We start from the raw sequence: 18743 nt of genomic DNA, 5'->3' as shown, positions 1-18743 counted from the left end.
CTGACTTAATCTTATTAATTGTGTGACCTAGGTAGGTTCCCCAACCTCTCTGTGCCTTGGCCTCTTCATCTATGCAACAAAGATTGTAGAAGTTGCACTTCAGAGGGTTATTGTCAGGATCAAGTGAATTAAACAAAGCAAGTACTTAATCAGAAGAGTGCCCAGAACATAGGAAGCAGTCAATAAATGTTAAAAATAAATACACAGCCTATCTGCTTTCATTTCTTGCTGGTATCTGCATTCCTACTTCCAAAAACCCATCCATTTCTTATCAGCTATGATCAGAGAAGTAGGTCTCAAGCCTCATTAATTATTATCTAAATACTCTGATTGAAGGACTATGGGACAACTTTGAGTAATGATGAAAGATGTGTCTCACCTGCCTTTAGTCCCTCTGCCTGAAATTTCTACCACTGTTTTTCTCTTCCTTTCCCATCCTTCAAGATACAGAAGCCTCCATAAACCTCCCAGGGACTGTCATATCCCAATGTATTTCATGTCCCTTTAATATGGTCTGTTTATCTGCCTATTCTCAATGATTCAAAGATGGAAAAGACATGTCTTCATATCTTTAATTCTCAGAAACTAGTATAACTCTGGCACAGAAGACACCTTCATAAATACCTGTGGAATGAACATTTGGTAACCAAATAAGCAAACGTTAGTGCTCGTTAGAGATGTGTCGCTATGTTCTGGATGGTTAAAATAACCAGAAAAGTAATCCTGGGATAACTGTAATGTTAGTGAATATCATAGTAACCAGAGTAAGCTTTTTACAGCTTGAATATTTCATACCATCCACATCTATCCAGTATTCAATGAAACAGAAATTGCCAATGGTCTTCACCAGCGCTCCAAATCAGCAACAGAGTTAAGAATACACACATTAACCAAGATATGTTTGAGGAATTCTTGACTCAATACAAATCACAATCCAGATCATCCATCATCATCTTGATAACAGTTTTTATATTATGTACAACGCTAGAAATAAACACAGAATCCCGCCCCCCATTCCTAATACTCTTAATTACCAAGGTTCTGATAATGAACACTTACTCATCTACTTAAAATCATTGGAGCAGCTACTATATGCCAGGTACTATGATAAAAATACAAACATTTTAAATGAGCCTATTGAAGAGAGTTTAATAAACACAAGGAACTAAGCTTTGCACCTTCAAAAACCCTTTGTAAAAGCATTAAGCTTATCTGAATTCTAACTAAGAGTTGTATTCTGTGTTGTTTCAGAGTTACCCTGAGGAAAGGGGATGTTAGGAATTGTTTTACCTGTCCTCATGACTTCCAGTACGAACATCCTTCATGGCAGCAAATCCGCAAGGCACTCTAGCATATTTATTTAAATTTTCAATAAGTGTTTTCCCTACTTCAAGGTAGTAAGGATCTCCTGTAGCCTATTAAAAAGGAGAATATATGTATACATATATATAGCTTATATATTACCATATACCCACTCATTTATCAGATATTTATTGAGTACCTACTAGGTGCTTTGGCATTGTATCAGGCACTGGAGCACATGTTACACAGAACTTAGCTCTGAAAATAAGCCATGGATCTGCTTTATGGAATTTCTTAAACACACAACTGGAAAGCTGTCCAACTATATATCTTGGCTCTTAAATAACATTTTCAATGCCCAGAAAGGTAAGAGACATGCTTTAAAAAGCAGCTCTAGAATATAACATTTCTCTTTTTAGAAATGTTCATGTAAATATTTTGAAAAGACACAAAACTTAGATGTCAATTCTTCTTTCAATAGTTATGGACTAGATGAATGAAAACCATAACATATCCAACCATTATAACATTAAACAAGGACTCTGAAAACCCAATTACTATTATAAGGTAGTGAGATATCCAACAGAAAATGGGGACTAAACAGAAAAAAAAAAGAGGTAAAATAGCTTACTTTATATAAGAAGTAGGTACTTTCTGCAAATTCTGGTCTTAAAGGATGTTGAGCCCAATGTACCCTGAAATCTGTAGTAAATGCCTGGACAAAACAACATATAAACAGGTATAGAAATGTGATTTTAAAAATAAACAAGTGGTTCTAGAATATATAGTAGTACATAAGTTAGACCATAAACAAGTTATAAATTAAAATATAGATAACTTTCACCTATAAAACGAAAGTTTTCATTTCTTAAGATCATAATTCATTTTTGCTAAGGTGCTATTTTTACCAACTAAGTGTAATTATTTCTGTAAGTGATCATTTTAGCTATTAGGAAGCTTAAACTATGAAACTCCGTAATGCCACCACATGGATCTTTGGGTTTTCTTCTTTTTCCTTATCTCTATTTTTTCTCTTAATTATTAAGTCATTCTCTATATTTCTATTTTAGCATTTTAGCATATGTTTTCTTTTATAACAACCTCAAATCCTCTGCAAGTGAGACAAGGCATTATTTAAAAATAAAACTAGTCTCGGGCAGCCCCGGTGGCACAGCGGTTTAGCGCCGCCTGCAGCCTAGGGCATGATCCTGGTAGACCCTGGATCGAGTCCCACGTCAGGCTCCCTGCATGGAGCCTGCTTCTCCCTCTGCCTGTGTCTCTGCCTCTCTCTCTCTCTCTGTGTGTGTGTGTGTGTGTCTATGAATAAATAAATTATCTTAAAAAAAAAAAGAAAAGAAAACTAGTCTCATTTGAAATTATTCACTAACAGTGCCAACCGGTTTAAAAAAAAAAAAAAAGATTAAAAATAAAACCAAAACCTTTATGGGAACCAAATAAAAATTCATCTGTGGTAAGATGTATTTAGTTGAACTTTGGTTTATTGAGTGAATACGAATTTTCTGCAATGCACAGTCCTACTTGCCTAAAGTCTAATAAAACTATACTTTCTAAAATAGATACTTTGGGAAGCAATGTAAGTTGGTGGAATGCTTAGATATCTCACAGAGTGTAATAAATAAACAGGGACAGAATAAGGCTATACATGAATTTGGAAATTTTTAATGGTACATTTCTGGAAAGCCAAAGTGTGTCCTGTTAAGATCTTACCATATCAAGCTAGCAAGAATATTTATTACTAATATATAAAAACTAGGCAGTCTATGTGACCAGGAAGAGTATACATTCAGTGTGTATCATTTTCATAAAATAAGCTTTAGAAAATAAAGAGTAAAAAATCTCTCTAGCTGGTGGATATATGTAAAAGTTAGAATGAGACAATATGTAGGTAATGGCACAGATTAGAAAAGGCTGAGAAATACTAATTTGGGTTGTTGGGTTTTTTTTTTTACATAAAAGGTCAGCATTACTTTAGATTTCTCTTAATATATGAAAAAAAGGAAAACGTATATAGTACTGTATAAACCAAAAATAAATTAATTAGATAACATTTGCTATCTTTAAATTAGCAATTTATACTATACATAAATTAGAATTCCAATGATGATTTGCTTACCTCTGGTAGGAAGTTATGTTTTTTAATCACCTGATATAACATTTCATGAGTTTCAATAGCAGGTCTAATATCCCCCTTTAAGACCTAGAAGTCAACAATAAGAACAAAATTATCTAATAAAAATAGGAGTTGATTTTATCTAGAGTCATCATATAAACAGAAAAATATACATTAATAAATTTTAAAACGTGACTCCATTTTGGTAATTCAATTGTAGAGACCACATATGCACTTAATTGTTCTATGTTAATATTAAGAAAGCATAGGTTTGGGGGGGGGGGGTTCTTTTGGTTTTTTACCTGCAAACCTGGAAAAAAGGCGAGCAATGCATCCATCCAAGTCCGAGCATTCAGCATTGGCTTGTGGATATGCACATCAAGTAGAAGAGGTGGCTGGCTAATGTACCTCATTATGGCATCATAGTGCTAGAAGATCACAATATGTGTTCATTAAAGTAGATGAAAAAGATGTATTATTCTAAAAACACTACTTAAATTGCATTGTGAAGAAAGCAAAACTGAATTTATATGTAAATAAATTGACTAATTATTGTGTAAATATTTAAATTATTCTTTATGGAAATTTTTCTAAAATATATTATATGTACTTCCCTGCATTAATTCTGACATGGAATATTAAAGATTATAGTTAATATAGAATCTTCTGAGGGGACCAGACCTGAACATCACTGTCTTGTGGGACTGGTCCATGGTTAGTAAGACCCTGTGGCCAAAGGATGCTCTTATGTCCTCTTGAAATATAGTTACAGGCTTCTATATTACAGAATTAGTTGTGTTTTCTCCTGTGTGTAGAAGTTTAGTCCCTTCTCAGCTAATGTAATACTCTGGTGCTCACCCCTACTTAAATTAATGCATCTACTCATTATTACCACTCTTATAGTCTGCTACATCTGTCTTCTATGTTCTTCAAACTCTTTTTTCTCTTCTTTTCTCCTCTTCTAGATATTTCTCAGGTTTGACAACAACAGGTCGAGTTGTTAGTCAACCTACGATAATGAGCCAACAAAAATAATCTGTCCTTGTTCACCTCAAGTAAAAAAAAATTCTTGTTATAATCTAATCACCAATATGTGATCATGTTTTTTAATGTATCCAATTAGTAACTTATTAGGTCTCTTATTGTTTTTTCCTAACTCATCTATTATTTAATAACTATTCTTGAGTACCTGCTAGATGCTAAGGCACTGTTCTAACACTTCATATGCACTAGTTTATTTAATCCTTCTCATAACTCTATGAATAATACTAGTATTCCTATTTTCTGGATAAAGAACAGAGCCAAATAGTGTAAAGTTACCTGCCCAACTTGATGGGATGAGCACTGGGTGTTATGCTACGTGTTGGCAAATTGAACTCCAATTTTTTAAAAAATGTAAAAAAAAAATAAAATAAAAAACTAAAAAAATAAAAATAAAAATAAAAATAATAAAAAATAAATAAAATCTTGAAAAAAAAATTACCTGCCCAAAGTGACAAAAGCAGTGGAACCAAGATTTAAACCCAGGCAGGACATTAGCCACTATACTATACTATGTCACAGTAATGTGGGTGAACTGATGGGTACACAAAGAAATTGTAAATGATTTCAAAAAGAATACAGGGATAAAGCTGATGAATTTGCTGTACTGATTTCAATTTGCTTCAGTTACGAAGGCAATCCAATCAGGTTCAATAATCCTTCCCCTTCTCCTATGCCTGTGGTTCTGACCCAGACTTAGGACTCATAGACCTGCTTTTGAAATGAATACTCACTAGTTTCGCTCAATCTCTGGCCCTGCATGTGTGTGCAGGTGTGATCAAGGACTAGGCCAAACTTTCAAGATTTCAAAAAGAATTGGAATCCAAAGGAAAAAGATAACTAGTAATTTATTCCAATAAATCCTTTTCCTCGTATAAAAGAAGATTAAGTAAACTCTGATCTACCTATTTTATGACTTATTGGCAGAACTTAAAAACTTCTGTTAAGAGATGAAAAAAAAAAAAAAGAGATGAAAATAAAACCACTCTGTAAACTAATTTTTGGAATGTATGTAACTTTGTCCTGTCTCTGTCCAACATCATCAGGAATACAGACAAAAAATTAATTCACAATTTTAAAAGATTATTTCTTAGATTACCACTCAGGTAATTAAGTTTCTATCAAAATCTGGCACTCAAATAAAATTGGCTTTAAAATTAATATAAAATTGGGTCAACTTACTGTATTAAATCTTTCCAGGAAACTGTCATCTCCAAGCAAGACATAAGCTTTCAATAGATATTCATAATATGAATCAATCCCTGCTCCAACTCCACTATCTACGGAAAAAATACATATAAATGTGATTCTTTATTAAACAAGTCTTAAAAATTCTTGACAGAGTACAAGTGAGGGTATTAGTACACTGAGAATGAAACATTAGTTTAAACATGAAACTTTAAAAATTCAACATTTATAGAAATATTAATCCTACTATGCAAATAACAACAGTTCCTTGCTGATAATGTTTGTATTTCCAAAAAAAGAATCTTACTTTGCAAAATATAAGTCTTACTTTTTTAAAAGCAAGATATATTAGTTTTTTTTTTAATTTTATTTATTTATTCATGAGAGACAGAGAGAGAGAAAGAGAGAGAGAGAGAGAGAGAGAGAGAGAGGCAGAGACATAGGCAGAGGGAGAAGCAGGCTCCCTGTAGGAAGTCCAATGTGGGACTCAATTCCCGGTAGGGGATCACACCTTGAGCTGAAGGCACACACTCAACCGCTGAGCCATCCAGGCGTCCCAGAAGATACTAGTTTTAGGAAGTTTTTCTAAGCTCATTTTCTCGGTGAGGAACTCCCAAAGAGGAAACATTGGAGAGGACCATTGTGCATTTTTAAAAACATTTAGACCCTTAATCAGTAAGACATCAATTTTTAAAGTTAGAGTAGATACAAAATCAAGACTGCTCCTATTTGGAGGTATCAATTTTAATTACTGCAACTAACATGGTTGTTGGCTTCTTCCTCCAATATCATCATGAGGGCCAAAGAAAGAAAATAGGAAAACTGGAAGAAACCTGGCAGCATGAGCAGGGAGGGTCAGGGAGAGGGTGGCTTTGGCCTAGAGAAGTAGGCAGCCAGACACAGTTAAGAATCATCTGCTTTGCCAGGAACTGAGAAAGGTCTGATTTTTTTTTTTTTTTAATTTATTTGACAGAGAGAGAGAGAGAGCACGTACACGCACGCATAAGCAAGGGAAGTGGAGCAGCAGGTAGAGGGAGGGGGATAAGCAGACTCCCCGCTGAGCAGGGAGTCGACCTGGGGCTCAATCCTAGGACCCTGTAATCATGACCTGAGCTGAAGGCAGATGCTTAACCAACTGAACCACCCAGGTGCCCCAGAAGCATGACTTTCTGAAAATAAAAAGAATGTGTTGGAATAAGAATTTATGAGAAGAAGAAATAATAGAACAGGCACACTTATTTTAAATTATTTAATTTTAAAATTAGCCTAATAGATATACTAAAGAGATATGGAAGGTATTAGCAATATAAAATAAGAAAAAAAATTTTTTTAAGTAAGCTCTATGCCCATCATGGGGATTGAACTCACAATTCTACCAACTAAGCCAGCCAGGTACCCTGGGAAGAAAAATTTTTTAACCAGGTAGAAATATGGAATAAAAAATATAACAGTTAAAATAACCTAACAGATGGGATATATAGCAGAAAGGATATAGCTAAGGAACAGATCAGCAAATTGGAAGACTACCATTTAGCAATCACTGAGAAGAATAAAAGGCAGAAAAAAAGAAAATATAAAGATTAAGATATATGGAGGACACAAACAAGTGATTTAGATAACAGGAATTGCAAAAAAGAGAGATAAAAATGAAAAGAATATCTAAAAAATAAAATCAGTTTTCAGCAATTAGAAACAGAGATTTTAAATAGAAAGGGCCCACAGAATATCAAAAGGAGAGCCAAAGAAAATTCTACACTTAAAATTATAGTGACATTTTAAAAATTTCTCTTTGCCTTTGAGATTCTTAGTCTTCCAAAGAGGAGGAGTAGATCACACATGTAAGGACATAAAAATCAAAATAATATCACATTTTTAAATATGATGTAAGAAGACAATAGAATTGTATTTTCAAAGACTTGCTGGAAAAGAACTTAAAGAGAAAATTATATACAGCCAAACTGTCACTCAAATATGAAAGCATAAAAAAAATATGAAAGCATAATAAAATTACTGTTAGACTATTAAAGCTACTGAAAACAGGGAAAGTTAAGAAGGGAGACAAATCTAACAGATGTTACAAATCATATACAAGGTACAAGTGACCAAATACCTTGACAGTTTGTTACCTTTAAAGAGAAAGGAGGAGTGCACTAAGATCCAAAGAAGAAAGAATATATTCATAGTGAACAAGAACTACATAATATCAACAAAATAACTACATAATATCAACAAAACAGGGGATAGGGGTTGGGGTTGCGGGGGACAGAGATAGGAGAAGAGGCTAAAGCTCATTTCTCAGAAGCATGTAAATAAAGGTTTCATTAATAACAAAAGGATTAAAGAGAAAACAGGAAAGGTGGAACACAATGAAATTACAATTAAGACAGTATAAGTCCAAATATATTAAAAATTGAAATAAATGTAAATGGACTGAAACCACCAATTAAGACAAAACTGACAAATTGGCTTCTTAAAAAAGTCAATAAATAAGAGTTACAATTACAGCATCAGCACCTGCAAAGACTGAAAGTAAAAGGACAAAAATAAAACCCTTTATCGGGCAATTAAAATAAAGCTGATGTAACTGTATTACTATCAGATTAAATAGCTGTAAGACAAAGAATATTATCAGAGATGATCACTGTATAATGATGAAAGATTCAACTAAGAAGAGAGAACAATTTTAAATGAATGCACCCAATAAAATAGACTAATGCATCCAAAAATATACATTTACAGGGAGATTAATTCTCCCTGTAATTACAGAATTACAGGGAGATATTAATAAGTCTTGGCTTATTTTCACTACCAGAAATTTTATCTACCTTTCTTAATTTTTGATAGATCAAGCAAACAGAAAATCAGCAAAGATCTGAACAATATTAACTGAGCAAACTGACATTTGCTCAGTTATCTATATCTAGCAATGAGAAAATATATACTTTTTAAAGCACATGGAAAATGTTCACAAAAACTGGCCATGTTTGGGCACGTGGGTGACTCAGTCTGTTGGGCATTCAACTCTTGACTTTGGCTCAGGTCATGATCTCAGGGTCATGAGGTTCTCCAACCTGGGTGTGGACCCTGCTTAAGATTCTCTCTCTCCTCCTTCCTCTCCCTCTGCCCCTCTGCCAACCACATGTGCTTGCTTGCGTGCTCACGCACTCTCTCTCTCTCTCTTTCTCTCTCGGGCGGGGCCGGGCGGGGGGGGAACTGGCCATGTTTTGGCCAAAAAGAAAATGTCAATACATTTCAAAGGATAGTTATCACATAGATAAGTATCATACAGATATCAATATTTTTAAAAATACAACTAACTGAATAGAAAATGGACAAACTACAAGAACATCAATATCAAAAAAAGGGAAACCTATATGACCAATAAATATGAAATGTTCAGTATCATCAGTGATCAAAGAAATACAAATCAAACTACTATAATGGGAAATCATTCAATTGGCAAAATCTTTTGAGTCTGATGATACTCAATGGAGACGGTGTTGATCCACAGGATCTCTTGTATTTTGCTAGTAGAAGTATAAAGTGGTCAAACAACTTTTGAAAACAATTCTGACATTATCTCCGGAAGCTGAACATTAACTTATCCTATGATCTAAAAATTCCACTCCTCCATATGTAGCCAAGAAAAACTCTTATACATGTACAACAGGAGAAACATACAAAAATATTCACGACACTACTATTCACAATAGTAAAATCCAGGAAATGATCTAAATGCCCAGACTGTGGCTCATTCATCTAATAAAATGTTATGTATAGCAGTCAAAAAAAATGAACTATACCTTCATGCAACAATACGTATGAATCTTAGCCATATCATATTGAGCAAATAAGTCTCAAAAGTCTGCATAATATGATTTTATAAAATTTAAAACAAAACAAAAAATACACTTTTTAAGAATACATACAGATGCAATAAAACTTAATTAAAAGCAAATGACAATACAAGACAAGAATGCTGGCTACTGCAGTTAGGGGAGGCAGAGGTGTACAACTGCAGGTAGAAAGAGCCAAGGATCATATGCACAAGTGTATGTTGTCAAGTAATGGTCCATTTGTGGATCCTTATTATGTTATTAAAAATGACTAAGTAAAATGGGTCATTCCTGGACCAATGATGAGTGTGTCAAAAACCAAAGATTATGATTAGTTTAAAATTAAGTCTAATTAATTTGCACCTGAGTTCCAGGCAGGTTAAAAAAGAAAAGAAATGGGGGCACCATGGTGGTTTAGTTGGTTGAGTGTCTGCCTTCAGCTCAGGTCATGATCCCAAGGTCCTGGGATAGGGCCCTGACTCTGGTTTCCTGCTCAGGGAAGAGCTGACTTCTCCCTCTGCCCCTACCCCACTCTTGTGCGTGCTCTCTCTCTCTCTCTCTCTCTGAAATAAATCCATAACATTAAAAAAGAAAAAAGAAGAGAAAATGACAGAATTCTGAAGCTAGAATTCAGATTACTGTCAGGAACCATTTAGATAAAATTTGGAAAAAAATCTTACACAATACTAAATAGACAATAAATAACATAATTTTACTAAGAATATTCTAAGAATATTCTAGTATATTTCTATTCATCTATGCTTTACAGGGGTGTTGTATAAAGATAAAATTATATCCTTTACATAATTCTATATCCTGTTTATTTATGTAACATTTGTCTCATAATTCCAATTTGTTTCAATAAAATCTAGTGATAACATTAATACAGATTTCTATTTAATGTGAGATGGCTGAGGTATTCTGATTAGTTCTAGTGCTTCATCTATATCATCTATATCCTATATCTATAATGCCATACCTATTAAGGTATGAAATAAAACAGTAAGTCCATCTAGAATAAATACTGCTATTTGGCACCAAAGAAGAAAATCAGGTTAAATTAGTTCAAATTAAAATTCTAGCATTCTAGTGAAAACTATATTTTATACTGTCCCAAAGATTATTTTGACAAATGAAAATCCTTTATTACCCAACCATTCTGAGGATGTGAAGCCTTGATTTAAAAAGCCCAACTTACATACCTTTTCTTACCCAGTCTCCAGTATGAATATTTATAGTCACACCCACTAAATTACTACTTCGCTGTCTTTTTTCCCAGAGAAAATCAAGAGCTTTTCTTGCATATTCCTATAATTAAAAAAAAAGAAAGCACACTTGAAGAACTGTACATCTCTGGCAAACAGGAAACAAAGAAACAAAAATCAAAGGTTCACAGACTTCTTTAAGGATTAAATAAAATTCCTACGATAATCATTAACAGTATACATCAAACATCCTTACAAGTCAAATCTTGGCTCTTTTTCAGCCAATCAAATCTAGGTAGAAAGAATGAGTCTAAAACTGCTATTTAGTGGAAGTGATTTCACTTTGAGACCATCATGTTTGTCTACTCTTGCATGCAAGTTCATATTCACATATATGATTAAATTATATTAATTGATGCCATAATTAAATGCACTTATTAAAATAATTTCTACCATTAAATACTATGTGAAAATCTCCTTACATACTCTTATTTGAAGAATTAAGAGAGAATTTCAAAGTTGCTATGTCATCTTTGAAACACAAACAGGCATTTCAAGAGCCCACTATTTACAGAACACACAACTTTGTTAGCGAAGACTAAATAAATTAACTCCTATTCATTTGACAATACCAAACATAACCTTATGATACCATTTTTTTCACTTTTTATCCATTGGACATCAAATTAAAATAATTTCTGATCAAATTCCTAGCTTGGATGAAAAGATGTTATAAAATATAAAAGCAAAAAAAAAAAAAGCAAAAAAAAAAACAAAAAAAAATATAAAAGCATAAGACATGTACAGGAGAGTTTCTAAGTTAAAATTAATTTCAGAGCATGAATCTATATTGAGCACTGGAGAAGTATTTCTACAAAAGAAAAAAAAATCATTAAACCAATTTACCATTTTGCAGATTTAAGAACAGAGTATAAAAGACTTAGCTCTTGATTCAATTTATGCTGATTTTTTTAAAACAAAGTAGACTACAGCTTTAATTAAGTTATAATTTCAGAGTGAGAAAGTTTCATAAAGATTATATTTCCCTGTTTCTATCTTACAGCTAAGAAAACAGGCCCAGTGAAATCCAAGACTTAGCCAAAGTTTAAAACTGAATTATAGAACAGCTAATATGAGAATTCATATCTCTTTATATGTTAGACCAAAAGTCGGCAAACCTTTTCTGACAAGGGCCAGACAGTATTTTAGGCATTATGGGTCATACAGTCACTGCCACAATTACTCAACTCTGTCACTTTAGCACAGATGCAGTCACAAACAAAAATAAATAAATAAGCAGGCTGTGGTTTTTTTTTTTTTTTAAGATTTTATTTATTATTGGTGAGAGACACAGAGAGACACAGGCAGAGGGAGAAGCAGGCTCCATGCAGGGAGCCTGAGGTGGGATTCGATCCCGGGACTCCAGGATCACACCCTGGGCTGAAGGCTGTGCTAAACCGCTGAACTACCCAGGCTGCCCCAGAATGTGTTTCAATAAAACTTTATTCACAAAATAGGCAGTGGCTAGATTTGGCCCCGAGGCTGTTGTTTGCCAACCATGTATTGGATCGATGCTCTGTCAATTGCATCAGGTTGCTTCTTTTACAATAAATTACTATATATTCATAAAGTTAAAAGATCATAATTTTCAAATAGATTTGCCCATAAGTACAAAATAGACCAGTGGAAAGAGTACGGGGTGTGAATTTAGAAAACCATGGATTCTAATTCCAATTCCACTTATTTACCCATAGCTGTGCATCCAATCCTCTTTGAGTCTCACTTTCCTAACCTACAAATGCATCAGTATCTCAGAGTTAAGTAGTTGAAATTATATTAGTGCAAAAGTGACTATACTTTTCAAAGAAGGGGAAATATGTCAGCAAGTATAGAATAAAAATTAAACCAAACATGATAAATCTGTCCTTGACACTGTGAATATACATACACACAAAGACCATTTGATTTGTTTTCTTCACAGTCCGATCCAATGTCTCTAACAGTAGTATATATTCCATTTCTGCTTGCTTTATGTGTCCCATTTGCTGAATTTAAAAAAATTTTCCTAAGTCTTATAACTCAAAAAGAGGGTGTTTTGTGATACTATTGCACAAAATGGCATGCTTAAATATATATATATATATATATATATATATATATATATATATATAACTAAAAGTGCGAGACATAGTCTACAACAAAGTTCTTGAGGAATATTAAGTCTTTTGGATAAGAAATAACATTAACCTCGGGGTAGACAAACTTACAGATATGACTATCAAGTGCAAAAATTTCACTGTTTCAGTGAAGTTTTCAGAAATGCAATAGGCCATCTAGAAGTTTAACAAATAAAACAAAAAGACAGGTTTTCATATAAGACATTTCTGATATCAATATAACATGGCTAAAAAAAATCTCCAAAAACTAAACCTAAAAATTTATAGTTTGTGAAAAAATGCAAAGTTGTATTAATATACATCTACCTCACAATGATTTCTAGGTTTTTGACAAAAAATATATGATGGAATCTAGACAAGAGTTCACTAAAATGACAATAATCCTTCAATTGATACTCCTCATACGTGAGCAATGAAAAAAAGACAAAGTTAGTTATGCCCAATACACAAGAGATCAAAGACTTTGAAAAGCAAACCTCAAATATTGTTGCTCCTGTGAATCGACTTAAAGCAGCGAACTCAAGGATCAAGGTACCTGCACAAGCTGTACAAGTATCTGTTTCAGTTCCTGTTCGAGCTTCCGGTTTTCTGATACCAAATTTTAAATTAATCTAAATAAAATCAGAAGATTATCATTAACAACTGTGGAAAGATAATGGTTTCTATAAGAGATTATTTTTCAATCAAGATTTTTCATCAAATCAAGCAAATAATTTTTTAAAAGAGATTTTATTTATTTATTCATGAGAGACAGAGAGAGAGGCAGAGACATAGGCAGAGGGAAGAGAAGCAGGCTCCACACAGGAGTCGGATGTGGGACTCGATCCCAGAACTCCATGATCACGCCCTCAGCTGAAGGCAGATGCTCAACTGCTGAGCCATCCAGACATCCCAAATCACGCAAATAATTCATAAAAATATTTAAACACTGAAATTTGATGGTCTTTATGACTTTTTTCAATTTAACATCCAGGGAAGTATATTCTACTACACACATAATATTCATGGGGTAAATAATTTTTCATTTACATCCTTCCTCAGTGAGACCAAAAATCACTACCCATACAAGAATTACATAGAGAAAATATCATCATCTATTACAATTTTATTCTCTAAACAGTTTGAACCAGTTAGTATAAGAATAGGGAACTAGACTAGCTCTAAAAGAAATTAGATTTGAGAATTTGCATAAAACCAGTACTATATTAATCCTTCACAGCAAAAAAACTGATAAAGTTATGGTATGTATTTAAGAAGAAAGTAAAATTTTATTTACAGGTTTAAAAAGTTTTGAAATATAGAGTATATTGCCTTGCTGACAGGCTATCAAATAACACAAAGCAAATTTTTTGAAAGGAATTTTTTTTTATAATTCAGACAGCAAAATCACACTACATTATAAACCTAGATTAACCAGAACCAAACTGACCACAAACTGATTAAAACTTGGATGGTCAAGACGCCTGGGTGGCTCAGCAGTTGAGAGTCTCCCTTCAGCCCAGAGCATGATCCTGGAGTCCCAGGAGTCCCAGGAGTCCCAGGAGTCCCACATCAGGCTTCCGGGATGGAGCCTGCTTCTCTCTCTGCCTGTGTCTCTGCCTCTCTCTCTCTCTCTCTCTCTCTCTGTGTCTCTCATGAATAAATAAATAAAATATTTAAAAAACGAAAACAAAAACTTGATGGTCTTCTGAAGTCCACATAAAAAACAAAAGAGCAAGCAAATGCCAAGGATCTAGCATAACAACCAAAAACATCAAATATAAATGTTTCCAGATCACTCATCATTTATTGAGAAATCCTCAATAATAAAATATTTACATTAACTGCACTAAGGTAAAGTATAATAATTTTTATAAATATTTGCAATAAGAGCCAACAGTAAAAAATATTTTCTGGTTAGTTCTATTAATTATTACAATCAACTGATTAATAGTTATCTACTATGTGGTGGGTATCAGGTTAAAATACAAAGTAACTGAAAAGATTCTTGTCCTCAGGGAGCTTAAAATTCAGACACAGCAAATAAGACAGATATATATATGTAAATGGAGATAGTAACTAATAACGGTAAGTCATAAGTGCCAAACGAATGGAAGTGACAACAAAATGCTAAGATCTAAAAATCAGAAGAGGGACGCCTGGGTGGCTCAGTGACTGAGCGTCTGCCTTTGGCTCAGGGAGTGATACTGGAGTTTCCAGTCACACATTGGGCTCCCTCCAGGGAGCCTGCCTCTCCCTCTGCTTATGTCTCTGCCTTTCTCTGTCTTTTATGAACAAATAAATAAAACCTTTTTAAAAAATCAGAAGAAATGTCCTGATATTTGATAAAATATTACTGAATTGGGAGTAGCCAAGAGCTAACAATGGCAAAGTCCAGGGAATAGTCAAGAGTAAGCAAAGGTAAAACAGAAAACTAAAATGGTATCTTTTAACAAAAAAAGGGAAATACTTTGTCACTGAAGTTCTGTACATTAAAAATACTTAAGATAGTTGCATATTGCATTACAGTCTTTACTGTCCCAAAATGGTCACTACTAAATGATGTAAAAGAACTATTTCTTAATACATCTATATTACATCATTTCACTCTTCTATGCTGAAGATCTGCATTAAACAACTTCCAAATGCAAAATTTCCAGGGGGCACTACTGTTTCTATAAGACGAGGAAAAAGGGTTGAGCGCCTTTTTCGCTTATGGAAATCCTCTTGTTGACTTTTGATCTAGAGGCTGGTTAAATAAGCTCCAGTCCTTCTGACTAGATCTCAGAGGATGGGGGTAGAGAGGGCATTGGTAGGAGCATCTGTTAAGTCATGCAGAAGCTAGAAACAAGGAGCTTATTGCCCTTTACTGGAAAGGCTTCATACAAAAAGGTTAAAAGTATAATAAAGGTTTTTGTACTTAGAAGGAATTTGGAACCTGGTTTCTCCCTCCTGGTCCTATGTTCTAGGGAGTCACAAAGTAGTTCTTAAAAAAGAATATTTTTTATTAAAAGGTAGAAGTTTAAATTACCTACACTAAATTTACCTACATTACATATTTGCTACACCCATAAGACCCCCAAAATATGTACTATATCAAAATGGAATTCCCATTAACCCTGTTTTATGGATATAACCATCTACCTAATCTTATAAATGAGGTTTTAAATGAAAAAGTGGCAAAGTGTTTTTAATTAACTTTGAGGAAATGGCATCATAAAGTGTGGACTACTTCTAGGGTTTATATGCAGATGTAACAAATGACCATTAACTATTAAAATAGCATTTCTGCCCAGCAAATTCTTGAGTTAAAAACATTAATACTACCAATTATGCATAACCAAGAGCAATTGTACACACTTTCGAGAGCAAAAGCTCATAAGCACGAAGAAGGCAGGATAGAAAGACACTTGTTTTGTATCTTTAGTCCTCTTCTAAAAAGCAACTTTTAAATTTTTCCTGATACTTCAGAGTATAAGAAAATAATACATTTTCTTTATTTTACTATAAGACTCTTAGTAGCTTTTTAAATTCCTCACCTGTTTCTCATGTTACAGCAAAAGTAAAGAAATGCTAGATTCCCCAAAATTTAGCACCTCCATTTATAACAAAAACTAAAAATATTCACTAAAAGTTACTTAAATAAACATCTAGGTTACTTGAAATAACTTTGCTTTTAATATGCTAAGAAAATAAAAAGATTGACAAACAAGCTTAACCACACCAAAAAGCAAAGAAATTCACATTAAAACAAGACTCCATTTTTTCTCATTAAATTGACTAAAGAATAACAATACACATTGTTGGCAATGGTACAAGGACACATATACTTTTATAAAACACAGGTAACTGTAAAAATAGAACCTTTCTGGAGAACTGGGCAACAATAAGTACCCAAAGCTTAAAAAGCATTCCGTATTTCTGTGACTATTTCCTCTTCTAGTAATTTATCCTATGGAAGAAGAGATCTATACAAAGATGTTCACAGAAGAGCTATTCAAAATATCAAGAATGAGAAATTTAAATAAAAGATTTAATAACTAGTCTCTTTCACTAAAAAAAAAAAAAAAAAAAAAAGTGTTGGTCACAATCCACTAAATTGGTGGGTAAAGTAATATGCTGTGACCTCCAGTTTGAAAAGCACTGCTCTGTATCATGCTGTTTCTCCAAAGGTTTCTTGATGGGGAAAGTGAATCTTACTTGATTTATATTGGGTGAAAAGTTATTCCAGATAATAGAGATGGCAGGCCTGACAGCATGGAAATGGAAAAAACAAAAAACAAAGAAAAACATACCTTAGGTGTTTGGGGAAACACTAATAGATTCTTTTGATTGAAATGGAACACTCATTTCATTGGGGTGTGAGGTTCTGAGAGCAAGTCGGAAAGTCTACTGCCAAACCATAATGAATTCTGAAAGTTAAAAGATACTCTGTACAATAGGGAGTCAGTAAAACTTCTGAGGGTAGTTTGATAAAAGTTGTTTTAGTAAGTTTTTTTAAGTCTCTAAAGAATAAACCAGAGAGAAAAGAGTAAGATAGGTATTTATAATAGTTTAAGAATAAAATTATATATTATAATTAGTTGCTTCAACTAGCATACCAGCAGTAAGAAAATAGAAAAATTATCAGGACTTAGTAATGGCTGAGGTATCTAACTTGGACAAGATGGAAAGAGCAATAGTGTTAATAAAGAAATCAGCCAAGAAAATTCTTCCCATATTCAATGGTTTCTTTCCCTTTGCTTTAAATATAACATTTTTGAGGGAGGAAAAAACAAACTCTCTCAACTGACTCTGCTGCCACCTCTAACTAAATCTCAAAATAAACAGACCTGTGTTTTCACCTACTTTGAACCCTTCTCTCCTCTTTACTCTTCCACAGTACATCCTTTAAGGTTCTATTTGCATCTAATTCTATTGTTTTTTTTTCCTTTTTAAAAAAGATTTTCTTTATTTTATTTGAGAGAAAAAGAAAGCATGACTGGGGGAGCGGCAGAGAGAGGGAGAAGCTGACTCCCCACTGAGCTGAGAGCCTGGGGGGGTGGGGGGGGAGGACTTCTTCCCAGGACCTGGGATCAGGACCCTGAGCTAAAGGCAAATGCTTAACCAACTGAAACACTCAGGCTCCCCTCCTATTGTTTTCTAGAAGACCTCCTTTTGAAGCTCTAAGATTTCATAATACTATAGCCTCTACTGTGTGGTTCTCCTCCTGAGTCTTTTCCACCACTCTACTTCCTCCTCATGCCCCTCTGTCCTGTGTTCTCTCCATACCCTCTCTTCTGGAGAGTCAACATTCACTCTGTTTCAAATGTAGTTTCTGCACAAATAATTCTGTGCCCAAATTCTAGTTTGGCATCTGTTTCTTTCTTCTGCAGCATAATCTAAACTGTTACACAGTGACACATAAAAGGCTTAAACTAATCTAAACTCTCATACCACTCAAATGCAGAACTGAAATGTCAATATAAATTATTATATAGCTATGAAGTATTTTTCCTCAGCCTCAAGCAGGTAATGAACAAATGGTTCCAACTACAAAAATTCTTTTTTTTAAGATGGTAAAGAAAGTATATAAAGACTGCTATGGTTTTCAGATTACTTACTCTTGGATAAGGAAGGCCACTGGTAGTATTGAAAGCTGGTAAAAGTTTGTAACCCAATTGCTTCGCCATTTGGAGAAGTTCATCATTGTACCACTGCATGTACTCGCCTTTTTCTTTCAGCATGATCGCCAGGGAGTGTCCACCCAAAAGACCCCTACAATTACAGAGAGGAAACATTATCCATTTCTTACAGACACTTGAAAGTTACCACCTAAAAAGATATGGATATCTTGTTACCAACAATTTAGCACACATAAGGGAAGACTTCAAAAAGGACCTTT

At 33.8% G+C, this 18743-nt stretch overlaps 1 protein-coding gene across 2 annotated transcripts in view; it reads right to left on the bottom strand.

The window, feature by feature from the left end:
- Positions 1-18743, bottom strand: part of EDEM3 (ER degradation enhancing alpha-mannosidase like protein 3) — a 70495-nt gene that overhangs the window by 23373 nt on the left and 28379 nt on the right. For both annotated transcript variants that reach the window (XM_041757728.1, XM_041757733.1), the window contains exons 6-13: positions 18463-18616; positions 13357-13491; positions 10701-10806; positions 5657-5754; positions 3736-3861; positions 3437-3520; positions 1934-2017; positions 1291-1415 (exon numbers count right to left, since the gene is read on the bottom strand). In XM_041757728.1, coding sequence (XP_041613662.1) covers positions 1291-1415; positions 1934-2017; positions 3437-3520; positions 3736-3861; positions 5657-5754; positions 10701-10806; positions 13357-13491; positions 18463-18616 — 912 coding nt within the window. The remainder of the gene's footprint in view (positions 1-1290; positions 1416-1933; positions 2018-3436; positions 3521-3735; positions 3862-5656; positions 5755-10700; positions 10807-13356; positions 13492-18462; positions 18617-18743) is intronic.

This window comes from Vulpes lagopus, chromosome 1 (assembly GCF_018345385.1).
Source record: "Vulpes lagopus strain Blue_001 chromosome 1, ASM1834538v1, whole genome shotgun sequence".
Classification (NCBI taxonomy): domain Eukaryota; kingdom Metazoa; phylum Chordata; class Mammalia; order Carnivora; family Canidae; genus Vulpes; species Vulpes lagopus.
This window is presented reverse-complemented; position numbering and strand designations above follow the sequence as displayed.